We start from the raw sequence: 27,530 nt of genomic DNA on the forward strand, positions 1-27,530 counted from the left end.
TATTTTATTTTTTATTTTATTTATTTTTTTGCCCGACCATACATTCACACAGATGGTCAGCCCTCCCATCTTGGGGGCTCTTTGCATATTCTTCCTGTCAATTAGTTTTTTTCTGACTTTCTTTATCAACACTGAGTTGAATAAAGCGGTATGGAAACCACTGGATTCGACATCAGCACTTTAAAAATCAGTCTCTCTGTTGTTAGAGTGAAACAGTTGACAGAGATGCAGAAAGCTAACATTTTGATAGATTCAACATGTACGTACAAGGGCACTTCCATTACTGGATAGTATACAAAAGTTTTAAAAGAACATGATCTCTGATCTCGTTCCCATGAAGACTCGATATTGTTGAACACAACATCAGACAAGCTCAAGTGTGACAAAAACAATATTCCTCTTCCAAACACAAGCTTCACCCTCCTTTCTTTCCAGATCTTCAAATACTGTTTTTGCATAAAGGGAAATGCTACCCCAAAACATGGTTCAGTCCATAACCTTTCAAGACTGTAGAATCATAATATGTCATACTGTTAATATGCTATCTGTGGCATATGTTGTATTTCAATGGAGATCTGCTACCGGTAATTAATGTTTATTGTCACTGTACATATTGTTTGAATGGTAAAATTACTATCATAAGGGCCCATCGAGAATGCTCCGCCCCCTCTGTACTGAGACCCACGCTCTGCCTCTGTACTTATAGGTATATTCCAGCCATCTATAAAAGAAAATTTAATTGACTGCGCCTTGTGTTTTACAGTAATCACCACTCGGGGGCAGCAGACGCCACCTTTTGGCAGGTTTGAGCTCCTCAGAGACAAACTTCAGTTAGAACTACAGGCAGAGTCAAGTCAGCTGTAAACACTTGAAACACACCGAGGAACTACCGGTTCCGTCAATAAGAGTATCACATTATTACTGACAGTGTGCTGAATTAATGTTTTTTGTTGTTGTTTTATTTATTTATCTATCCTTACATTATTTGTATTGTTGTATTTTCTTTGTGGCACTTAGGCACAATATGAACATTATGTGTCATTCTTGTAAATCTTTCTCTTTTGATTTTGCTGTTATTGTTGCTTTTAGTAATTTAATGCATTCTCTGGGATTTTTCTTTTGCATTTATTGGTTATGCTTTGTGACCTTTTTGTTCATTCTAAGTGTGTTTTTTGTCATGTTGTCTGTCTTTGTGGTCATTTTGTTTTTATTTCTCATTGTTTTTTGTCTTTTTGTGGTATGATGGGAGCCCTTCGTATCAATTTTAAGTTATCAAGTATCACCCATTGTTAGTTTTTGGTTTGTTTTCATCTTGTGTCATCTCTTGGGGAATGTGCATGTATTTTTGGTCATGTTTTCAATCTTAATGGTCAGTGTTTGTTGCTTTTTTGTTGTTTTTTTCATATAGTCAGTCTTTATGATTTTTTTTTTTATGTATCTTTCTGTCCTTGTTGTTTCTGTCCTCTGTGGTAGATTTGTGGCCCCTTGGTATTTTTGTGTTTCCTATTTGTCGTACTTTGCCTTTTATTTCTTTTTTCTGTTGTGTCACATTCTTTCTGTGATTCCTGGACGTTCTCCCTCGGTGCTTTTATTCTGAGCAGAGGCCGGATCAGGCTGGAGTCAGGGTGTTGCTCTTCACAGAGGTCCGAGCAGCAGCGGCAGCAGCAGCAGCAGCAGCAGGCGGCTGACAGTCGCAGTCTGCAGCTCCACGCTTGGTGAGCTATGTGACAGAGCCGCTGCGTCCCGGACCCCCTGCTCCCGGCGTCCCGGTCCTCCCAGGATGGATGAGAGGAGGCCAGAGTTGGAGAGGTTCCCCAGCATCAGCTCGGTCACGCTCTACGGGGAATTCACGCTCACCGGGAACCGAAAAGTCCGGTACTCCGTGAACCTGACCGAGCGGGACCTGGTCGTCCAGAGGCTCACGGCTGCACCTGTCGGGCGGAGCAAGGCGGTGCTCAGCCTGAAGGACTGCGTCGGCTGCCGGGCTTACCGGGGAAACGATCCCGCGGACTCGGCGGCGTACCTGTCCGCATACTTCTACCCGCTGCGGCGCCGCTGGATGAGCTCCGGGGTCTCGCGGCAGAGGGTCGAGCAGTGCTTCCGGCTTTCTGCGCTCCAGGACTCGCGCGCTAACCTGGACGAGGCGGAGAAGTGGGCTCGCGCCGTCCGGGAGCGCGCTGCCCGGCAACAGCAGCTCCATGGAGACGGTGAGTGCTCGTTAGCAACGGGAGCGGAAAGTTTAGAGCGGACTCTGACAGGAGGGAGAGCAACAAGAGCATCTCACACTGGGTTTAAAGTATTCCTGAGAACAGGTGTTTATTGAGTGATTAATTATAAAGATATACGCCGTTTGAGCAGTAGATGCGTAAGTCAACTACAGATTAATAACATAAAACAAAAATATACAAGTTATATTTTCAATGCTTGTCTTCGAATCCAGTTAATGGAAACAATACAAAATACAATACTGTGAAATTATTTTAAAATAACATATTTTTTTTGGCATAAGTAATCAGGGGTGTTTCTAGACCCCCTGGGGACCCTAGGCAAGAGGGACTATGGGGGCTCTCAGGCCCAGAATTATGATGAATGAAGTCCAGGACGAAGGATCAGCAAAGAAATACTTTAAGGTGAAAATTTGGTCATAATTCGTGCCATAGTTTGGAAGTTATGTTGTTAACAGACAGACAGACAGACAGACAGACAGACAGACAGACGGACAAACAAACCATGACGATTACATTACCTCCGCTGGCAGAGGCAAGGCACCAATCAAATTTGATTTGTAACTGTAGATAGCATTTCTACATTTGCAAAAGAATAACGAAACACAATAGATGTATGACAATAGATATCTGTTCTTCCATTTAAAAGCTGCCTTTGAATGATCAGGAGTCAGGACTCTATGGCTGGAGCTCTGTCACTTCACGTGACTCACTTTGCACCGATATGGTTCCTTTTTTCTGTATGAAAATGTCATGTAGAACCTTCCTGACTGAGGAGTTTGCAACAATGTATGTTTTAAATGACGTCAGCATCTAATTTGACCTAGATATGCAAATGAGCCTCTATACAAATTATCAGATGATGTCATCTATAACGGTCCTAAGTGAGGAGTTGGTAACATAAAGGTTTTTTTCTTGCAAAACGCAATAAAGTGTATCATATTTAATTTAATCATTAAGCATTAAATGTAATTATTAACATTATTTCACAGTATGCACTTTCATTTAAATCTTTCATTTACTGTCGCTGTCACTGTCGCCCCTTTCATTTAAAGGGGCGACAGTAGCTCAGTTGGTAGAGCGGGTCGTCTTATAACCGGAAGGTTGGCGGTTTGATCCCCGCTCCCGCAGGCGTAAAACTGGCGTTGTGTCCTTGGGCAAGACACTTCACCCACCTTGCCTAGTATGAAAGTTGTGAGAGTGAATGGTTGGTGGTGGTCGGAGGGGCCGATGGCGCAGATTGGCAGCCTCGCTTCCGTCAGTCTACCCCAGGGCAGCTGTGGCTACAATAGTAGCTTACCACCACCGAGTATGGGGTGAAAGGGTGATGTGATATTGCAGTGTGAAGCGCTTTGGGCTCTGTCATGCAGGGTAAAAAGCGCTATACAAGTGTAGTCCATTTACCATAAATCATTTTGACACTGTATTGTGTATAACACAACTCACCATTCAGTTCAGTTCAGCACCAATAAGGTTCCTTCTATCTTTGCACAAACTTCATGTCATCTCAGGTGGACTTCGCAGGAGAAAAACCACTCTGAAAGCAGTGAATGACAGTTCAATAGCAGCAGCGCACCAGACAATTTTACCGGTATTTTTTTTCAGCGTGAGAAATACAATGTGTGGCGTGAGTGAGTGCGTGTCAAAAGACCGAAATGCATGACTGTTGCACTCAATGTCTGAGACTTGAGGCATGGGGCCGACTTTGCTTGGGGCTGAGTTGGTTATGGCCGATTTGACTGTATCCCGACGCAAGCCGGGTAGTGGTGGGGCCCCATTAGGTAGGTTCCCAACGTGTCATTGTAATGTATCCGGTAGGTTTCAAGTTGTGTCGCTGATATCCACCGTCTCTCCATCTGTCCATCGGGGCCCTAGTCAAATGCCTGTGTTGCCTACCCAGTAGCGACGCCTCTGTAAGTAATTACATTTATCATCATGGAGGAGAGAAAAGCGAACTTGTTAACGAGGGTCGGAGGTTCGATACCCAAAGCGAATAAGTCACCACTGTGGCTCCCTGAACAAATGTGTAAAAAACGATTTCCTATAAGAAACTAATAATTAGTTTAATAATTGGATTAGCTAGTTTAAAGTGTGAGATCCTAATTTAAACAGAAAAGTTTTGGTCATTTGATTCGGAATGGGGTTTTCTCACTGAACATCTAACAGTTTCTCCAAACTAAGTAGTCAGTATACTATCAGTATTTTCCTAGATATATTATCTTACAGAGCATGTTTGAACCTGCTGTAACATTACAGCACAACAAGTTAAGTTGAAATGTAAACGTGAATAAAATGCACAGACAGTGACAGCACTTCATATTAGAATTGGGGTTTTAAATGCAACAACCTGTTTTTAACAATGGCTAATAAGTGTTGCAAGAGAGTCCATCCATCTATCATCTATCCATCCATCTTCTAAACCACTTTATCCTGTTCAGGTTTGCAGGATGCTTGAGCTAATCCCAGCGAACTATGGACAAGGGCAGGATACACCCAGTCCATTGCAGGGCAAACACATGGTCAGAAATTTGGAAAATTTAAAAGTGAAATTTTGATTTTGGAATATGACACATTCTCACAGGGGAGAGACTGGAACCTAATAATGGTAGACAATTAAAAAAAAGATCTTGGCATTGATTATCTCGTTAACAACACACATCGAGCATATAAAAATCCAGTTGACATGAAACGTGACAATTTTTCTTTTATTCAGCAGTTAAGCTGTAAATCATCATTATGGAGCCATTAAATGAACAGTTAATCAGTTTGTCTCTGAGTGTATTAATCTTTGTCATATTAGTTTTAGAAAACTGAGAATCATGATTTTACAGTTCTATGCAGAAACAGCAGCGCCATGCTGTCTCCTGGTTTATTTTTGCAACTTAAATTCATCCTACCTTTATTAATTACCTCATTCCGACCTTTTGCTCTCCACTGGTGTCCTCGCCCTCCAATTGCTGCACATTCGTTACCTTTCACCTACTCCATAAATGAATAAAAGAACGGGACGGGCCTGAAGCAGAGTCACATTTCAGTAACTCTAGAGCTCATCTCTTTTAATATAGAAGAATCCTGAAAGCACTGTGAGCCACTGCTTGCATGAATAAAACAATAGCACTCATGTTGTATCGAGTCACATTTCGGGAACCGCTGCTTGCAAACAAACATGTTTCCTTTAAAATCCACCTGACAAGAACAAGTTGCTGGAGTTCATGAAATGCCAGGAGGAATAATTACTCCAGTGGGAAATGTCCTTTTAAGTGTTGGTTTCTAAAGATAACTTATCTCATTATTTGTCCTCTTTACCAAATCATCTTGCTACGTGGGGAAAAAAAAAAAGGTTTTTGTGTGTCTTGCCTCTGACAAACCTTTTCCTCTACACAGCCATCGTATCACTGGCACACTGTGACCCAGTTTGCATTTCCCCATTTGCACAAATTTATTTTTAACAAGACAAAATATGCTGCGATTCTGCACCGCCTGTCATTGTAAGAGAAGGAAAGAGCTGACTTTTCAGTAACTCAAGACAGGATTTGATTCGAAAGATATTGCGCTTTGGGTGTCTGAGGCGTAACCTGACACACAGACTGAGTGAGTTTGTTACCTCGGGACCGAGACCCAAACACAAGCGCCTTTTATTACTTTACCTGCTCTATTGTCTTGTACTGTCTCCCATCACCACCGCATCCAGACTGAAACCCAGGTTTTTCTTTTCAAACAGTTGCTCAGTTTGCATCACAGTTTAACAAACCCAAAATCAGAACAACTGATGAGTCAGTTCAACTTTTTTTACAACGTGGCGGTCTCACAGCACTGTTACAGAGAGAAGCCCGACGATCCCACATGAGAAAACTTACGTTACTGGAAAGTGTATCAGCTCACTTCTAACAAGGAGGAAACCTCTACACATCCCGAATGAGAGAGGGCAGCTGTCCACTGTACTGCTGTGTGTTAGGTAATAGAAAGAGAGGAAAGGTGAGGACAGAGGGCAGCAAGCAAAGAAGTTGACATCAGACATGGAGCTATCTGCTGGGTGCAGACATGCTGGGATCAGAAAGCACCAATCACAACCTTCCAGGTTCGCTGTCAGAGTGAATGCCACTTGAAATCAGGTTTAATGAGTGATTTTGTTGAATTAACCTTTAATGGTGTGTTGTGGCCTCCAGCACTCAGCTGGGTGTAGCAGGATAGAAGATAGACGGATGTGGACTTTGCTGTATTGTCCTCTCGGAGACATCTTGGCACACAAGAGGAGTTAACTTTTTTGTGGCTTTCTGACTAAAAGGGTTTAACTTGAGGTGAAAGAGGAGTGTTTCCATTTTTATTAAAACTTTTTGATAGAAAATTCTGCAGACAAACTTGTCTGATTTTTGAAGTTTCACAGCTCAGTGTGAAAGAAGCTGCCACGCTTTGCTCTGTTTATGTAACACATCATGATTCACGTGTCTAATTATAGTGTGACTGCATTCATATTTGCTGTGACATCAATACATGATAAAATGATTTCCGTCATTATATTGATGTGGGTTTGCTGAGATAGCGCACCAGAGGTTATTCAACATTGTTTTGATACTCCAGATATCTACTGATATGCATGTATGAGATATACATGCATGCTCCTGAGCACTTTCAGCTTTTTAATCATGTGTTTTGTGGTTTTGAATGAATATTAGACACACACATGCACATTGTTTAGAAGTGGAGGAACCTAACCTAACTTAAAAAGTGTGCTCCATCACCATCACCAAGCTGATAGAGGTTGTAGAACCGATGAGCTCTCTGTAATTAATTGACTGACTGATGGGTTTGAACGCTTGATTTGACACAAAAGTGAGTTTTCTGGCAAAATAACCAAAATACGAGCTGATTCCCAGAACATGAAAATGATGTTTTTTTTATGTTAAGTTACAGTGAATCTCTCTGAAGCTGCAGGGCTCTTTGGTATCTCTGGAATGTGTCGATATGATTTCAATCTGAGAAGCTGTGTACAGTAAGTTACTCATTACGCCCGAGGACTAGTGGACCCTCCTCAATCATGTCAGTGAGTTCTGCATCCAGCCATTAGTCCAGATGAGGTCAGTGCTGCCTGTTTGACCTCTCCATTAATACTCCTGTCATTGGCTGTGTTCATTTGTGTTTCTGCAGATGCAAATTTCCCCTGATAGGTAGATGCAAATAAATAAACGGTATTCCTTTGTATCTTTTCTTTATTATTCAAAAAGCATCTTCTCTGCTCAGCTTTGCTGTCCAGAGCATTAGTTAGTTCTAGTTTGCATAATGATGCAAACATCTGTTAAAGCAGAGACTCAACTAGCCATTAGTTCTCCCTGTGGTGTTTGTATTTTAGGATTGCTTTCAACCACTCTTGGAATTGAAAGCATTAAGGAGAAAAATATGTATCCGTAAAGTGTTACACATTTATATTGCAAGCAAACTGCTTTATTGATTGTGCTGTGAAGTTAAAATAAGTGGTCTTTACATGATTAGTTACTTCCTCAAAGGGGCAGGAAGTGAGTGCAATATGCAGCGAGTGACTCTGTTCTGTGTTCGACCGAAATCTTTAAAAGATGTGAGGTGATGTGAGGTGACAAATGCGTCAGTCTTTTTTTTTTCTTTCACTCTACACCTCTGAGGTCGTTGTCGTGTTTGAGGTTGTCTGTTCGCCTCGTTAATTCATGGCAATACTGACAATCACAGCTGACTCCTCAGCTGCATCTTAAAGTCTTTTCCTAAATGGTATTGATTGTCGGTTGTCAATAAAGTAGATTGAATCCACCCTGTGGACAGCGTTATCATTCACACGAGGGGGGTGGTGACAGCAGGCAGAGAGGATGTTTGTATTGATTAATTTAAAACAGTCACAATTGGTTGTCATCTTCTTGGAGTACTGCGGCTGCTGCTGTCCAATCACAAGTAATTTAGGCACATTAACAATAAATGAACGACCACAAAAACTTGTCAGATTGGGTCTGTTTCTGCAAAATAGTGCCATCATAACCTTTAAATTTAAATAGTAAAGTTTTTCTTTTTTGTGGAATAGAGTCACTACTGAAAATGACTCAATCTAAACATAAAGCCAGTATTTAATGAAACCTCCTGTTGCAAAATACAGTGAAATGTCCAAAACACTGTTGCATTATGCATGTCTTAACATGCATCGCTCCCCCTGGCAGCGTTGCTTTGAGGCTAATTCGACAGCAGCGAGGTCGCTATCTTTCATGGCAGCGTCACGATATCTCAGCTCGGATCTCAGTTGTTATGTTGTGTCAACATTGTTGTGTCCGCTGCTCTTAAGAAATTTGTTAAATGTGCCTTCTTTGAAATGTTTACAATGCACTTGGTATTTTGGCAGGCCGGATTGGAGCCCACAGGCCTTATGTTTAACACCCCTTTTGTAAAGTATCCATCTGCAGTCTGCAGAGATGTTCAGAATTGACAGAATGTTCATTCCTTCTTCTACTGTCTGCTCATGGAGACTACTCTTTATGCAGATTGATATAATTTGATTGCTTGGTTGATTAAGATTTTTGTTTTGAACGAGTCAAAAAACGGTGTGAGCACAAACAAAATCCAAATAATTAATGAAATATTTACAGTATGCAGGGAAAGTTCCTGCCACACACACTTACACCTGAGGCAATGTTCACACACAGTTGACCTTTTCATCGTTCATCTTAGGCTAAAAACTATTTTCACTCTTGGACTAAAAGATGTAAACAGTTGTGATGTGTATTCTCAAGTTACTCAACAAAGCTGCAGCTGGTAGCTTATCGCAGCAGAGTTTTGACCAGCTTGAAACTCAGCAGTGGGGGGGCTCAGCAGTTATCAGAGGAAGTGGCGCGTCCTTACCAGCAGATAAAACGTAAATGTCTGAATGTTTGGGATCAGAGCCGCAGCTCATCTCAGCACACCCCGTGTTCCATGGCACTGCTGGCTCCAGACTGCTCTGGCTAACCTTGCTGAATATTTTGGAGACACAGTCAGCTGGCACTTTCTGCCTTCTTTCTAGTATCGTGACTGAGCGTGGCTGTAGACACGCTGACGTTATCTAGTGAAAAACATCATAAATCACATATTTTATCAGCCTTCTTTGTTAGAGACAATAAAAACTGCTGATTAAATCCAGCTTGTGTGAAAAAACAAGGCAGACATTGAACTCCAGACAGCCCATGAAACACTCAGACCACAGATCAGTCATAATGCTGTTACAATGATTTGGTGTCGAACTAGCATTTGCCATCGGTCCTTCTTCATTTTCTTTGATGTAACAGACGTGTTTGACAGATGTGTGCAATTACAGGCTGTAACGGAAATATCAGAGTTGTTCCCTTCTCAGTTATGACTTATTCACAGAGCAATAAAAAGTAACTTCATATTTCTTTGCACTGGTGATGTAGCCAGGCTGCATGGCGTTGTAGTATTTAGCACTGTCATGTCACAGTAAAATGGTCCCTGGTTTGATTCTGACATTGTGGGACAATGCGTGCAAATGCCTGTTTGCTGGGTATTCAGCCAAAGACAGTGATGGATTGATGACCTCTTTAAGATTTACTTTGTATATTTTTGTGAAGCAAGTACACAGTTTCCAGTTCTCCTTTTGCTCACACACTATGAGGCTTTCTTTCTAGTTTACTTTCTCTGTCAATATTAAACAGAAGATGTTATCGTGGTGCGACACGCAGAATAGCCACAAGCGGGACGTGTTTTGTGGAGGCGTTTAGAGCAGTGTCCCACTGAGCTCGTCATTTGTTCTGATCATGTTTTGAATCATCTGTGAGGTTGTAATTTGAGCTCACGCTCTGTAATGAACGTGGCTCTCGGTGAAAGCGTGAAGCCATGGAAACGACGGCGACGGAGCACCTGACTCGATGTTCTCCAGGGGAATGACTTTGCTTCTTTTAGCAGTGAAATCCAGGCCTCTCTCATCCAGCCCGCGCTATTACTAATACATTACCCCCGACTGAGAGGCAGTGGAAGCTGGGGCACTCGTTTCTGCAGTCAGAACACACAATTTCAGAAAGAAAGAAAAAAACAAACATCTGAAAGAAAAAAATGTAGCATATTTAATTCGAAGTCATGATCTTTAATTGAGAAGGGAGCTTATCTCAGCACTTATTGAGCATTACATCCAAAACTCTGCCGCAGTCCCCTGCTTTAAACTGTGTGACTTTCCAGTCTGGTTTGCTTTGAGCGAACAGGAATATGGATCCTGTTGTCAGCAGACCATAAGATGTAAGCAGCAGAAAAACCACACAGCTGTTGATGTACACGAAGTGATGGAACTTGGTAAAATCTTAAGCACTGCTTGTCAGATGAGAAAGAAGCAAACTATCACTTGACAGGATAAATAAAGAACGTTAACAGGTTTCCAACTCCGGGTCTGAAAATGAAAGAATTCTACTAAGGTAGTCTCTTTATTTTTTACACTTGTATGGTCAAAATTCTATTAAAATTCTACTATGAACACTGCCATAAAAACAGTATATTGTGCATATGATACCACTCAGGAGAGAGGGAGCTACAGTACATGCTGTTGACTGCTTGCAGTAAATCTTTGTGGGTGAGTTGTCTGAGCAAAAAGTCCAAGAATAAAGTGCAGGTCCTGACTTCTGACTACATATTTGAAAATAACAGCTGAGTAATAAACCATCCTATCAAAGGTCACACCCTGAAGAGTAATCAGCCCTGAACTGCCGGCAATAAAGACGCCTCCTGCTTCTCAGTGTAATATAATTAGATCAGACGACAATGAGTGCAGTGGAACGGTTTGGATGACTTCTCTCTGTGGTATGAGAGGCATTTGTGTGTCGCTAAAGTCAGACGGCAGCAGTCCTCTCCCCGAGGATCACCGCTACATCCAGCATGCGCTGCGATCGAGCCCGATGCGGGTCTGAGAGCCGTGATTCAGCCTCTCGTCGTGTTTCCGCAGCTCCCGGCGGGCGCTGGAGGCTGACAGCAGTTTTGTGTGTTTGATAGCAGCGTCCTGCCCTCTCTCTGTCTCACAGTGATCAAACACAAACAATGTTGCCTGCGGGCAAAATTTCGAAAACTTTTTCAGCTTCCGAGTCTCCAGCTTGTGCGTTGCACCAGCAGACAGAAAAATCATGGCGTTCGCCCAGTTTGTTATTCTCAGAAAAAGGCCTCTTAAGTCCTTCCCTGATCCGCTGACAGCAACAACCACTAATTGACCATTCGGCCTGCAAGCAGTCGCTCACTGACGAGAAAGTCCGTCTCTGCTCTGGTGAAAGAACATGTGGTTGTGGTTTTTTTATGGTGAGAAATGCATTTCTTCCATAGATTGGTGCTATATGTACTTACCAGTGTTTTTGTTTAAACTTCCCAGCAACGCACACGATCATTTTCAACTTTAGTCGGTTGATGTTAATTAACAAGTTACAAACAGCTTTCCAAGCTTTTTTTTTTTTTTTTTTTCTTTCCTTGGCTGTTCTGGCAGTGGTTTTCCTGCAGCAGGCCATCCTCCCCTTCATAATGTGACCCAGAGGCCTAAAATACCCACATGAGATGGCTGTCTTTCCCCAGACAAGCGGTGGTCACGTCCTTGCGCAGCTCCCCAAACCTCACTCTCATTCTCACAGCGCATCAGTCTCTGCATCTCAAAGCTCGGGACGTGCATGGACAGCGGCATCGCAGACGGCGCAGGATGGTTTTAATTCAGACCTCAGCGTCGTAGACTCTCTGCCTTTCCTTAATATAGATCCAAAGTAGGCTAACCGCTGCCACCTCCTCCTTTGCCTTCCACACCCTTTGTGGTTCTGGCTCAGCAGGAAATGTCGTGCGTTGCTTCAGCAGTTCTGACTGTTGGATCGAGAGGAAGCGTGAAAACTGATCACCTCACTGCACTTAAAACTGTCCGGTGGTGTGACAGAGGTTGGTGGCATCTCTTTGAAAGAAAACGGCAGACCAAAAAAAGCAATTGGTGGTACAACGTTTAGTGTTTCCCGATGATGGAAAAGTTTAAAGTTTGGAAACATAAATGTCATTTTGCATCAGAGGATGACAAAAGCTCTAAAAGTGAATCGCAAACAGAACGGTGGAGTGACTTTCAGTCTTATTTTGCAAACTTGCGTGGTAAAATAGATGAAACAATAAGAGAGAAAAACATATTTAAAAAAAATGCTGGATGTTCTGATTGAAGATGTTACAATTTTAAACAAATTGGCAGCAAAACATCATCCCAGATCATCTCAGCACAGTAAAACTTCACTCACATGCTTGAAATCCATTGATATTGCTGTCTTTGTCCAAATGTTGTTGTTAATTAAATTTTCAAAAGCTATCTAGATTTATTGTTTAAAGAATACGGTCTGTTTTGTCTTTAAAAATAATTGCGGCTATTGAAGGTAGAGATACAGAAAGTGCAATATCATCCTCTGAAATATGAGTAAAGATAAAAGTATCACTTACAATACAAATAAAACATACTTGATATAATTGTTTTATGTTTTTGTCCACGTATTTTCACTTTGTCAGGTATATTTAGAAAAGATCAGGCCGATGGCGCAGATTGGCAGCCTCACTTCCGTCAGTCTGCCCCAGGGCAGCTGTGGCTACAGTAGTAGCTTACCACCACCTGGTATGGTGTGAATGAATAATGCAATGCTATGTAAAGCGTCTTTGAGTGTCCTGAAAAGCGCTCTTTAAAACCAATGCATTATTATTATTATTATTATTATTATTATTATTATCAATTTATGGGATTTTTTTTTTGTTCCAGTCTTACTCCTGTCTTATCACAGCTGATGGGATTTGGCAGCAAAATTCTCATGACCACAACTTTTGGATCATTTGTGAAATCTGAAAAATGTGAAAAGAAAAAAAAATAAACGAAAGAATATAAACTGATCTCTGGACTCATATACTGGTCATTAAACAGTACGACTCTCATCACTAGATTCCCACGAGTTCGTTGTGCATTTGATTTATGAGCTTAAATCTTGTCATGTCTTTATAAGAGGGTTAATTGGAAAACTTGGACTCAATACAGTGCTTTCCAACCAGCACATGACGATGACTCTGGTGTCAAATAACATTTAATGCTGCATGTCACCACTGTTGAGAGAAAGGTGCTGCTTGCTGGAGCGGCACAAGATAAATAAGGATTTAATTTAATTTTTAATCAAGTCCACATATTCATCACCTCTTTTGAAATCTTCAATAATGATCCTGAATCACTCTAGAGATGTTTTCCAAATGTAACAAGCACTAGATGCAAATTTTGTCAGCAGTGTCAGAGCTGCAGTCTTTGCTTGATCCCTGACAACCTGTGAAAAAGCTGCAGCACTCTTTGTTTTATAACAGATGCAGACTGGCGCTGCTGAAAACCTCCTCAGGTTGGGACAGATTATTCACTCAAATGGCCAAAACCTGTTTGTCTCAGTGATCGTGGTGCATCTCATTGATGTTTGGTTCTTCACCGAACAGATTTCCACCACACACATCAAACTTTATGAGACTAGACAGCAGCTGACTTTGTCCCTCAGCTGGTCAGAGACCAGGATGACATTCGGCAGATTGTGATTGGACGTATCTGTCATGTCGCAGAGGGGCACGGACAGTTCAAATACCGGGTCAAATACATGTTAATCTATTAATCCCTTAAATGTGGAAACTGGCTTGGCTCCTAATGGGTGTTTGTCCTGGCTTAGAGCGCATATCAGTGTTGAGCGACAGACAGACGTGTGACTGGTGAGAGAGAGGAGGTCCTCTGTCCCCCTGCTGTAAGTCAAAGGATTGAAACTACACCTTCAGTATCTTTTACAGAAAAGTTACAACCGATACCAGCTATAAGAAAAAAAAAACAAACAAAAAAAGAAAAACGCTGTTTCAGGAAATCATTTCCTACTTTTTTTTCGGTCTCGCATCCACATCCGGAGCAGTGAGGTAGACTGACATTATGAAGCCGCAGTGCACCGTTTATGAGCCACATGCTGCACAGAGAGCTGAATTAGTGAGCTCAAGCGGGTACACAAGGACTCCAGACGCAGATTCGCCGACTTCAGCGATTAATCAGCTGGTTTTAATGAAGCCAGTGTAAATGCAAGAGATGCTGTGGTTTGTTGATGAAGCCATGTGGCAAACGTCCATCTTTAGCATGAGAGGAACAAGCTGATCAGGAAGCTGAGCTGTTGAAGACTGTACCTTTTTCTATGGAAAGATTTTTTTTGTTATTGCTGTTTTTTCATGAGATGTGGGTGGAAATAAACAAGAAACTGACCTTCAATAAAGCGCCATCTGTCTGAAATTAAAACAGGGACTCACTGCCAACAGTTGAGTTAGTGCTAGGGTGCAAGAGATTGTTTTCTGATTTTATAAAGTCCTATTTTCATTGAATATTTGCAAGGCCCACAGTGACACTGTAGTCTTTTACAAATGACTCTTAACCTCCTAACCTTCTGCAGGTGAGTTTACACCGATAGTGTGGACCAAAGTGTGTATTTGTTGTGCACTAAACTGTGAATAACCTGCAGTTATGTGATGCCTTATCATGCAATAAGGATTGAAACTGGTACAAATTGGTTCTGGTCCCTCATCTGACAGTCTGACCACTCAACCTCAGAGTTTACCTGAATATGATGAAAATATATAAAGTATATTGAACAAATGATGTTATAGCGATACCATGAACTCAATCCACCCCTCTTTATCTGTTCAAGGGTGTGTCTTGTTAAACGGTAACTTTGAGCTATCATCAGTTATCTCAGCTCAGCGATCTGCTGTTAGTATTCCTGATCGGAAACATTTTTTCTCCCAGCAACACAATCTGAAACTTATTTTCAGAGAAAGAGGTGATTTTATGGCCCTGCAGGGTTCCCAAATAGACTGTCTTGACGCCTGTCACGCTTTCTGCACAGCATTTTGAGTTCTGTGATACAAAGAAATGAAGAGTGTTTAAGTCCAAAATGTCAGTAGCAATGCGCATTAGAGTCTCCAGAAGGCAGACGTTTTTCAGATTTTGCTTCTTAGTTTTTTGTGAGAATTCTTCCTCTTATAGTCATGCGTCCATGCAACTCCAGTTTAATTCAACAGAGGCTCTTTATTCCTCTTTTAATTAACTCGGTTGTTTTCATTAGTGTTCGTCTCTTTCCTTTATTTCTTTGCGACTGCCAGCGACGCTCATGTCGCCTGTGGTTAATCAACACCTCTGTTTTCAATTTGATTATTATTGTTGTATTTTCATTAACTGAAGATGCATGTTCTTCTGGTGCTGATGTTGAGTTTCTGTGTGTTTTACAGTTTCAGCAGTTTTTAACTCACAATGCAAGGTCATGTTCTGTGTGTTACTTTCTTTGTTCATAGCTGTGATTATGTGTCACTCCGTCTGACTTCTGTCCTCTCTGAGTGTGAAGAAAGTGTGTGAAGAAGTGTACAACCATACGTATATCAAAATGCCTCCTCTCCTGCTTTAAATCCCCAGTGCCTTCAGACATTGACAGATGGTTCCATATGAGTTGTAAATTTATACCGACTAAGTGGTGTGATGTGCCCTCGGCTGAGCAGAACCTTTTTTTATTTCTTAGATTTTAGTCGGACTGTATGTGACACACCGTTTCTTAATCAGAAACGGCTTTTGCTCCGTCACGCCTCGGTGCTGAGGAGGAGCTGATTTCAGGAAGTCGGGCTGACGCTTGAGCAAGTCATGGCTGTGAGTCAGGCAGCGTTGCCTCACACCTCACCGAGACAGAGTGACCATGTAGGGTCATGAGTAATTTCATCTCTTCAAACAACAGGCTGGGTTTTCCTCACTTCACCCATTCATTCATCTTCTGTGCATGTTTTCATCCTGGTGCGAGGCGGTAGATCCTGTAATAGAACGTATTTGATCTTGTTAGCTTTTGCTGATTGATTTAAACTGATCACTTTTAGTGTCTCAAGATTCCTTCCAGACTTTTCACAGTACTGCAGTATGTGTGCAGCCCTGTGTTTTGTAACTCTTGGATGTTGTCCAGCACTTTATTGTGTTTATTCTGTCATCAAATTGGTTCTGAGCATGACGCTAAATTCCAAAACAGATACAGTGCATACTTCTACACACAAGAAATGTAACGTGTAGGAGAAGCAGCAGGTAGTAAAATTCGTAGCTATGTCTCTCTCTCTCTCTTTGCAGTATCAATAATATCAATTTTATTGATACAAAGTTCAATCTTCCACTTGAGGATTGGCTCCATGATGAACCAGCGACTCATAAGTGTAAGTTTTGACTATTTTAGGTTTGTGCAGTGATTAAATGCATACAAATCCTGCTGCAAAGGATATATTTACTCGGATTTAAACTCCTTGTACCTCATCAGTGTGTGAGGAAATCCTCCATATCATCTGTGATTGACTTTTATTATAGTTTTAATGTAATTTATTCTCATATAAATAAAGTGACAGATTTGCACGTCTCAGATGCAAACAGACACTGCAGGAATGTGAAGTAAGTTTACATCTGTAAAAGGATAAAATGTTATTTGTAAATAGGTTCTGATGTGTGTTGCTTTGAATAGAAGGACAGATGAAAGAAACTGTGCGGGAGACGACGGAAAGTCTCACTGTGTGTGGTTAATAGAAGCCGACACTGTGCTGAACGCAGAGGAAAGCTGTCACACCAAACTAAGAAACTTGTCTATTCTCAGACTCTATATGTACCCATTTTCAGCTATTATAAGGAACCTTTTCCGGAATATGTGCTTTTTTTTTTCTCCCCAGGCTCCAGGGTTTTTCCCTTTCATTTAGACTGTTATTTCCTGTGGCGAATACCTCAGTAGTGATTATTCCATTAAGATCTGGGACAGTTCCCATGCTGTTGGTTTGAAGAGAGCAGATGAGACGCTGGTAATCACAAATCAAGCGAACGTGGTTGAGATGCAAGGCTTTCTGTTGTTGTATTTCATCTGAGCGAAGTGGTGTTTAGTCTGGAGCAGGGTCATCCTCTTTATCGCCACTTCCCAGACAGTAATCTCAGTAATTATGCCCATGTTCGCTCTGCCGCCGTTGTTTATTCATGACAGCGGTGCATCGGGACTAAATCTATCCATAAAAACACCAATCCACAAACATGACACGGTCCACCCCCTCCGGAAGTTGTATGGACTCAGTGGAGCTGTAAAGCAGACTGTCTCCTCAGCCCCGAGCGTCCTCTGTCAGATGTATGTCGCGCTCTGGCTCGGTGCCACTTCGCTGCTGCAGCAGAGTTAATGACAGAGGAGGGAGGCCGGAGCGCACGGACAGACGCACGGATAGATAGTGTCCTCAGGAATGCTTGGAGAAGGGGAGGGGTGGCACACAGGAAGTGGCACGGGATTGGATTTAGCCAATGAGAGCTGTTGTGTGGGTGTTGGAGACACACACACACACACACACACACACACACACACACACACACACACACACACACACACACACACACACACATGCAGACACACACTCTCCAAGGTCAGTGCGTTCGGGGCCAGCTGTCATGCCAGCTGATTCATGAGGGCACTTTCCCTCCGGAGTCCAGTCGCTATGATTTAGAGATGAGTCTGTCCAAATGATGCAAGAAAACGTGAAGTTGGTCTTCCACAGTTCCAAAACAGATGGGACCCCCCCCAACACACACACACACACACACACACACCCCAGGCTGCATAGCAGTGTATGAACAGTAATATTTGTATTAGAGATGCATGATACTACTGACACATTGGCGGAAGCCCAATGGTATATTGCATATTATCTCCTCACAAAAAGACACTACTGTCATCGGTTTGCACTTAAAAAATTGGAAACTGTGTGTTACGGGAGCACAGACATGCTGTGAAACGGAGGTGGTTACCTGAGGTCAGACCGCAGGTGATCACACACCGGTGAAGGCTTCTTTAAGGTGGGAACATTTTTCACCGCTGTGTCACTGCATTCCTGCAGGATCACTGTGCACCAAGAACAAGTATCCATTAAAACAAAAACCGTTTGAACCAGTTTTTGAGCCAGAGCATCTGTGCTCTGGCTGCTCCCGCCCATCGTGACATGTTTAGCAACCGTCAGACTTGTTTCTGTGAACATCATGTGAAGTACAAGCAGAAATCTCTGTAAATCACTGTTTTTGTCTTTTGGGATGAAATACTATTTCAGTGTGTGTGTGTGTTGACAGGGCATTATTCTAGGTTTGGGCTGCTTCTGTTAAAGAGGAGATGTCTTGGTGCCCCGCCGCTGCAGTGTGCCAAATGTAGCCGATTGGCAAATTCCTCTCCCGTTTTTCAGATTCTGTCTTCCCACCTGAGCCCTCGCAAAAAACAGTTCAGGAAAAGAAGAGAAGTTCAGAAGTTGTTTGCTCCAAATCTGTCAAATGGTTTTAAAAAAGCTTCCCTACAGGAATCTACACTGCAGTTTTCTCAAACTTTTGACACATCTCAGTTAGGTTGTCCTAATCTTGTCTTAGATGTTGGGTAATATTTCAGAAAAGCAGACGCTCAAGCTGATGCTATCCGGTTCATCCTGCGCGGATACTGTGGGACATGAGGCCGAGAGTGCTATCTCTGTTTTTAGCGCCATGCTGCGCCTCAGAAAGACCACCGTCTTCAGCTTTACTTTAAACAGATTTGGGATCTGAGTAACCCTCAGAAATCTGTTTGATCCCCAACATATTTTGAACAGTAATTTGCATCCACCCTGCAGTTAAATATTTAGGCGAGAGGCTGCTGCGTCTCCGCTCAGCCCTTCTCTCTATGCAGGACGCGTCGGGGCATTAATTCAGTGTGTGTGCGCCGGATGGCGTGCAACTGGCCACTGACCTTTGTTTCTACTGGTATCTATAAATATCCTGTCATTTTATCAAACTGTTTTTTAGAAAAAAAAAAAAAAACATGCCAGAGACATTCAATTAGATGAAACTAGCTGGGTTGCTGCAGCAGCAGCAGCAGATGGGATGTTTTGATAGTAATAACAACAAAGGATCGGGCAACACCAACATGTTACATCACAACATTAAAGATGTATGAGAATGTAATCAGATGTTCTGCTGGTGCAGAGTGAATTCATACGTAAAAAGAATTGATATTATGACTGTTATCGCTGTCATGGAAAAGCCGTGTCTGCATGCCGTTTATGTTTATGCACCACTTTATATTTACACCCTCTTATCCCCATAGGAGGAGAGTCGGTTCGGTGCTGTGGCGGTTGGAATATAAGTCAATATAAAATGCTTTGCACCTCATTCTCTCCTGCACACAGGAATAACCGGAGCTGGTTTTGTAAAGATAAGCGTCCAGTTTGAAATCCTTCCCGCTGCACGGACTCCCCGGTGTCTTCTGACTCACCTTGTATTGTGTTTTACCACCTCGAGCTTGTCCGCTCATGGCGTTCTGTCCGAGTGACCTTGATCATGACCAGCTGCTCGAGATTTAGGCTCTAGCTTCCCACTGGGAGAGTGTGAACTTATAGAAATACCTGTGCACGGTGAGCCACAAATGCATGTTTCTGATCCGTGGGAGGAAGAAAGAGAAAACCTGTGAACGTACAGGAAAAATATGCAACTTCACAAAAAGACAGGCAACCAGCTGAAAACAAATCCTGATTTTTCCTTCTAGTAACTCCTTGAGTTGGCAGCTGTATGAATGTGCAAGACATTGATAATATTCTGTCCTTCCTGCAGAGGTGCTGATGGGCGACTTGTCTCGTCCGTGCCGGATGATGCTGCTGGTGAACCCGCAGAGCGGGAAGGGACAGGCGCTCAGCGTGTACAACAACCACGTCCAGAAGATGCTCAACGAGGCCGGCGTCGTCCACACTCTGGTGATCACCGGTGAGTTGTTGTTTTTTTTTTAAATTTTATTACATTTTGAAAACTCCATAGATCTACCATTTGTGTAAATCTACTGTATGTACCGCAGCTACAGACTTGTTCAAATCTTGTCCATTGCTTGCCAGATTAAGCAAACACTTATTTTTGTGCAGGTTTTTGGTGGGATTTTGTCTTCCATGATACTCGGAGCTGTAAAGAAATGAAACGATCGAGGACACAGACTCTCTGACGCATTTTCTCATCAGTCTGATGGAGGGATTTATGTGAAAAGATTCTAGAAATAATGCACTTTTAATTGAAAGTGGTTTTTTTTTTTTTTAAGGTTGACTTTCTTTATGGTTCCTGGGTGTTTGTGCGCCGTCACTTTACGAAGCTTCACGGCCGCCTGCTTCTTCATACTTTCCTCAAATCGCTTCTGCTGCAGAATCTATTGAAAAGTACTTCAAATAACCCCACTCAAGTTAAGCTGAACCACCTTTTCACTTGTATTTGTTGCACTTAGGAAGTGGGAAAAACTTGTTTTCAGTCAATCCATCCAAGGTCTGGTTTATTTCCTTCACGCCCAAACGTGCCCACATGTCCTCGAGTTAGATATTTTATCCCTGTCTGCTATGAGAGGTTCAAAGACGAGAACATGATGAGTGAATCAAATCAAAAATTTGCTTTTCAGCCCTCCTTCAACGCTTTAATCACACGATAGAACTTCACTTGAAGAAGCAGTATCACAGATTCCTTGCTTCTCTAATCTCATTACAATTTTTGCATTGCGTCATCTTGAACAACATGTTATAAAATCTTATCTTATCAAGCCTTATCTTATAACACAGACACACACAGACTATCAGCCCTCATCTCCCACAGGCACTGGAGTAAAACACTGCAGAAGATCACATTGATGTACAAAGCTCAGCAGAGACCATGACAACAACAACAACAACAACAACAACAACAACAACAACAAAAACAACCAAACAGCTCCCCTCCCTCTCCTGCTTCCTCTCCACATCTCCGTAGCCCCTCCCCCTCTGATTAAAGTCCTCCTCTTGTTTTTATGCTGTCTCCATCGTTATGCTGATCAACTGCCTTTGACCCATATGCATGCAGAGCTGTTATGTAACGTGTGTGTGTGTGTGTGTGTGTGTGTGTGTGTGTGTGTGTGTGTGTGTGTGTGTGTGTGTGTACACAGTCAGACACACATATGGATAAACACACGTCCATCATAAACGCTCACATTCACACTAAATCCCCCTTTTGCTCTGATTTGTTTGGATATAATCTTGTTCCCTGGGCTCTTCTGACTCCTCAGCGCAGCAGTAGAAACCTCCACTCATCTCCTACCGAGTCTGATCGATAAGTCATTGACAGACGTGCTTCAGATGCTTGTCGCTTTCTCCCCGATCGTTTCAGGTTTGCGGTGGATGTTTCCCTCTGCCTGCTGTTTGAGTTTCATGATCTCACCGTGCTCGTTCATAAATCAGAGCCGTGTCAGTTAACAGACAAAAAAAAACCAAAAAAAAAAACTTGTGTTTCATCACAGCGGGATTCACAGAGAGGAGGAAAAGAGGGCAGGCAAAGAGAGAAACAGTGAAAACACCGAGGCTCGGGAGGAATCCTGTGGAGAAAACACAGGAAAGACTCCCCAAAAAGTTTGAGTGATTTCAGAGGTTTTTTGACAAGTTAATCCTGGATGCAAAAAGAGATTAATCCCCAAATCTACATGGACTTAACAGTTCGACCTCTGACAGAGATGTAGATCGCACCGCCATGAACAATCTCTTTAACTGACCAAGTTTTGAAATAAATTGTTCTCTCTAATCTCTACTCGGCCACGATCGATGCTCCAGTATTAAAGACCTCCCACAGAGGCTTCCACACGGCGGGAAAAAGTTTCTGTCAGGGCTGCTGGACATAAAGCAGACATGCAAGATATGATATGATTATGATTGACTACTGCAAACTAAGAACTAAAGAAGTCCATGGATTTTTTTTTTTTTTTTTTTTACAAATTAATTAGTTGCACAATTTCTGTGAATTAATTTTGACAAATCACCTTTTTTTCTTCCTCCACTGAAGACTCATTTTGAGTTTGCGGAACGGGAGAGAAGTGGAAGTTCACTCAGTTTTTTTCAATACTTGTCTCGTACACTGTGATTAAGAGGTATTTTCACTCATTTGAGAAATAATATGCAAAGTCATAAATGACTCTCACATTGTTCTTCCTAAAGGCAATTTTACAGTCACAAATCGACTTAACAGACTCGTCTTTTACTGTGAAAGGCAGAAAATTAAATATTGCTTGCACAGGGTTGACACTAATACTTTACACAAAAGATTATTTGACCAAAATCAAATGGCGATGACCTCAAACTCAAACTTTGGATGAAAGTGAATTGCAAACAAACAATTCATCCATAATTTCCGACATTGAACTTGTTGAAACCTTCTGAAACTCTGGCCGTGCGTCCGGCGGATCGTTTGTGCCGCTGTCGCCTGAGCGCGGCGTTTGGCTGGAAGTGTCTTGTGTGCGGATCTAAACAGGAGCTGACAGACTCATTATTGGATCCGTGGCTGCGTGGCGGCCGCGGGCGCCGCCAGGGGCGAAGGATGAATGAAGGATGACTGCGCTGCCGGAGGAAGTCCGGCGGAGAGGGGAGAGAGTGTGTCGACGTGTGTTTGTGTGACTTTCATTGTGTCTGTTAGCGACTCTACACGTGTAAAGATGGCGCACTGATCCCCCCCCACCCCCCGGCGGCGCGGGCTCCCCTCGACATCTGTCAGATAGTATTAATTAAATGACGTCTTGTTCTTCCGCTCAGACTCATGTTCTCTATATAGATTGCAAATATTTACCAGAGGAGACAGATTTCCCCTGAAACCACCTCGCAGTGAAGCCGCTTCTTCCTCCGTCTTTTGTTTTTATGACAACGGTCATGAAAGCAGCTGTAACTGCCTCCGCAGCGGCTCGCCGAGCTGAGTGCGTTCGATGTTTAAGTGCCATTTTCTGCCACAGATGCTAAGATATTTATCATGTGAGGGGAGGCCACTGAGAGGACAGACACTTTGAGACGCAGCCTAGATCCTCCAGAAGTATTAACGGAAGCCACGTATACCGTTTATTAAAGTCTGGACGATTGCAGGAAATCTCACAGGAAATGTGCAAAAAAGCTGCTGAAGAGAATCTGATAGCTGCTGAAGAGACCTGTGTTCTCACAATCTCAGCGAGACATCGATCTGGAAAGTAAAGAATAGAATAGAATACAACAGAATAGAATAGAAATCATGTACTTTATTAATTCAAGAGCAAAGAGAACACATAATATATAGCATTAAAGATTGATTTTATATCAATCTGGCAGAATAAAGTGGGGGACACTAGGAGAAATTGCAAAGGCACATCTACTGCTGTGATATATGTGGATGAAAATTCAAAGCAAACTTGAGTTAATTGAAGTTAAATCTTGAAAAATTTAATGCATTTTGTATTAAAGATTTCAGTCACAGCTGTTTGTTTTTTGCAAATTCTTCTCAATTACTTCCAATCAGAGGCCCAATCTTGACGGAGCAGTTTTACCACCGTAGCCTCTTGCCAACATGGATTTTCCTAATCAGCTGACAGTTTTAGCAGCTGCTTGATGAAGTTTTGCTGATACAGTATGGACAAGATGAAAGCACAAATGTTACTAAATTACTGATTTTTTTTCACCCAAGTAAAAATAATGAATCAACCTGTTAAAGGTATAAATCATGATTCACCTTGTTGGTTCAGAGCAGACAGTACAGTCGAATTCAAACAGCCTGATTCACCCTTTAAAGAACTTTTCTACCTTTTATGAGACGTTTGTTTCCAATAGTGTCTCACATTCTTCTTTAATTTCTGTCATCAGTCTGGAATGACTGGCTGCTTTGAATAGTTACTCTGTTGTCCATGTGATTCACTCTGATTCACTCTGATTCACTCTCCACTGGCACCAAGTTTCGCTTTGTTTGTTTACATCTTTGTCGTCTTTCTGCGTAAGTTAATGTTTTACATACAAAGTGGGGCATTTTAATTCTTTTTTGTTTCACTGTTCATCATTTTATCTTATAAGTGAAGGCGTCTCAGAAAAGTAGATGAAGTTTTGTTAGCGTTTCAGATGATTGTCTGATTCAGTTTTGAGTTTTCCAGGCATCGTTGGAGGGAACCAGTTTCTCACAGTAATCCAGAACACTTTCAGGTCAAAGTTGTCTGTTTGGCTACCTGTGGGTCTTGATTTGGATTAGATGTGAATGTGTTAAGACTTTTCCACACGTCGTTGGACTGTTTGTCCCGTGTTGTGAGTGACTAAAGGATTTCACATTAAAAGCATCTCTTGGGGCAGCTGTTAAAAAATGCCTCTCACTTCAGGATTTTGACGGTGGATACTATTATTGTAGCTGGGCGTATATGTTTATAAAGTGGAACTATTACTTGGTTGCAGTCTCTTTTCCTCTGACAGACTACTGAGCAGCGTGCACGTCTGAACTCCTGTTCGCTGTGTGGCTTTGCTGAAAGCAGCATCAGAGCAGGAAGCGTCTGTCAGCGGCTCGTAGACCTGGGCAAACCCACCGAGTCTCTGTGACCGAGCATGTTTCTCTTCCTGCACACAGAATTAGATCAGTGCTGGCGGTTCTTTCTACGGCGGTTGAATTTAAACATTTATGCACGTAGATTTGTGTGAACGTGACTCTGAAAGCATGAGTTTTACATGCAGGAGGAGTTTCACGTAAATAAAACCTCAGTTTAACATCACACCTCCGTCCCGCAGAAGTGTGTTAGAATCCGGGTGTTTTGAGGTGTTACGTAAATGTGTGTGAGGACGTGTGTCTTTCAGTGACGGTGCGTGACTGCGCCCTCTCTCTCCTCCTGGCAGCTGAGTAAGCGGTGACAGTGTTTACAGTGTTCGTCACCTGCTGTTCTGTTTGTGGACGAATGCTGCAGAACCATTAGACCACTGCAGTCCCTGTGTAGGTGTGTGTGTGTGTGTGTGTGTGTGTGTGTGTGTGTGTGTGTGTGTGTGTGTGTGTGTGTGTGTGAGAGAGAGAGAGAGCACGGAGGAGATCCATCAGCAGCTGCCTTTCAGGGGGGATGATAGAAGTTCAGCGTGAGGACATGACTCCCTGTAACCTCACATCCACCCCAACCCGGAAACCGAAACTTCAGCAGCCTGACATGTCTGCTGCTACAGCAAACACTTCCGGACACGTCTTCATGTTCATGTGGCGAGTTTGAGGTTGCGGCTCATGTTTTCAGCACGTTCATGAGTTTCTGAGGAAAAACTCCTGAACAATGTCAAAGTCTGAAGTTCTCACTGTGAAAGGGAGAAGTGTGTTCATCTACATGAGGAAGCTTCAACAACGCGCGCTGTAATCTCTCCACCATCGCACAGTTAAGGTGAAAACATCCAGACTCCATTGGCCTTGCCCTTTTTTTTTTTTTTTGGCAGCTTCTGAAAACAGCAATAAATCTGAGTGTGTAGAAAAGATAAGATAAGATAAGAGCAGACTTTAGAAATCCCTCATGGAGGAATTTGGTCATCAGTGCAGCTCCATATGCAGATAGATAGATAGATAGATAGATAGATAGATAGATAGATAGATAGATAGATAGATAGATGGATGGATGGAAATTGCATGCAAAAACAAGAAACCCAGATGGGTGAAACACGCACAGTAGCAGTAATATTTACAGTATTCAGGATTCAAAGAAATGTCTGGATGTTATCAGCCTTACAAACACTGCATGCTTGGCTCATGCGTGTCATTTTTGTGTGTATTATACATTAACATACAAATTCCTTGCACACGAATGCCCCATTTTCCACAAAATTGACATTAATAGTCCCAGTCTTGACACAGAGCTCATTAGGAGCTTTAATCGAGCTTTGTGAGCCTGGTATCAATAACATGTTGCTCTTCAGGTCTGAAGCACGTAGTTTAAAGTGTCTAATTCACCCGTGCTATTTTAATGATGAACTGGGTCTGTGTTTCAGAGTGGGAGCTAAATATGTAATTGTAAAACCATCAAAGATGTGCACCAGTAGTATCACACAGTGTGTTCTCTAAAATGCAGAACTGATGGTTGTGTCTGAAACGAGCAGAGAAATTTGCACTGCTTTATAAAGTGTTCGATAAAGTCTTGTCGTGTCCTGAAAGGAACATTTCCTTATAAATAAAGACGATAATAATGATAATAATTCCACTTCGGTCTGTCATTGTCATGCTGGGCTTTATGGATCAGGTTTGTAACCTTTATGTTGACAAAATAGAATAAAACCAGACTGGATCACTAATGTCCGGATTCTCCACTCTCCAGAACAGAGAATTAAACATCTCTCCTGGTTTCGTTCGTTCCCTCTGAGCTTGTTGCATTCCTCATTCTGTCCTTTCGGAGGAGGGTTTGTAAAGTGCACCACTGTCCCTGCAGGCTGTGACCCTGCATCTGCATGATTGTGTTGAGTTAGTCACAATCCACTGCCTCTGCGCTCAGAGACGCTCAGATGCAGATGAGCCGGGCCAAACCTCCCTGCGCCTCCTCTGCTCTGCAGCAGCAGCAGCAGCCATAAAGACGATTCCAGACAGAGAGTGAGTTATCTCTGCCCCACCGTCAGTCCGGCCGTTGGGGCGGTCGCATACTAAAGATGCTGCTGCAGTGTGACTGCTCTGCAGCTTCGTGTTTGATTGGAGCCTTTCAATCCTTTTTAGTGCTCAAACGCTGCATAAATAAGGAAATGAGATGTGACTTGACTGATAAGGAGGAATCGATACTTGTACTCTGCAAATTTTAGGAAAAGGGAGGCGAGAGGAGAGGCCAGGAAACCAAATCCATCTCTGGAGGACAGTGTGTGTGAGCCAGAGAGTTTTTGTGTGTGTCTGTGTTTTGATGTGCATTTATTAATGTTGTGTCGACTAAGAGTGGAAATGAAATCACATTATGGAGAATTAATCACTCCTGAAAATAAGAAAAGTCCCATTTTTCAGTGAATCCATGTTAGGTTGAGGTTTGGGTTCGATCCGGGATTAGATTTAAACAGGCTGGTGTTGCATCGGTCTGTACAGTAAATATACAGGAAATGAACAGAGTGACGCTGAAAGGCATCCAGTATAAACCCCAGTGTGCGGATTGCGGATTGTAAAGAAAACACAAATTCACATAAATCTACATTTCCAAGCAAAGTTTCACCTCAGAAAAAAATTCCCACATGGATATTACTGCTTCCTCAGTGGACAAGGAAAAAGAAAGGGGATGAAAAAGTCAGGCGACAGAAGGAGAAAGGTGTGTGGAGAGCCGTGAAGGCTCGATGACTGTGCCTCTTCCTTTCACACTCCACAGCAGCTCCTCTGACCTCTGACCTTCACATGGAGTCGCAGACACATTTCATCCCTCTTAAAGTCAAACCAGACCAGAGGGAGGGAAAACGCTCCAAAACGGTCCACACGTTAACTAAATGACATGCCGGTGACAGTTTGAAGAGTAACTCGACAGCTGGCTTCACGTTTTGTTTCCT

The 27,530-nt window shown here is 42.4% G+C and overlaps 1 protein-coding gene across 1 annotated transcript in view; it reads left to right on the forward strand.

Annotated features, from left to right (window-relative positions):
• Positions 1–1,706: 1,706 nt before the first annotated feature.
• Positions 1,707–27,530, forward strand: part of LOC115390695 (sphingosine kinase 1) — a 36,399-nt gene continuing 10,575 nt past the window's right edge. The window contains exons 1-2 of the mRNA XM_030094659.1: positions 1,707–2,207; positions 19,858–20,007. Of these exons, the coding sequence (XP_029950519.1) occupies positions 1,781–2,207; positions 19,858–20,007 (577 nt within the window). The 5' untranslated portion in view covers positions 1,707–1,780. The remainder of the gene's footprint in view (positions 2,208–19,857; positions 20,008–27,530) is intronic.

Source organism: Salarias fasciatus, chromosome 6 (genome assembly GCF_902148845.1).
Source record: "Salarias fasciatus chromosome 6, fSalaFa1.1, whole genome shotgun sequence".
NCBI lineage: Eukaryota > Metazoa > Chordata > Actinopteri > Blenniiformes > Blenniidae > Salarias > Salarias fasciatus.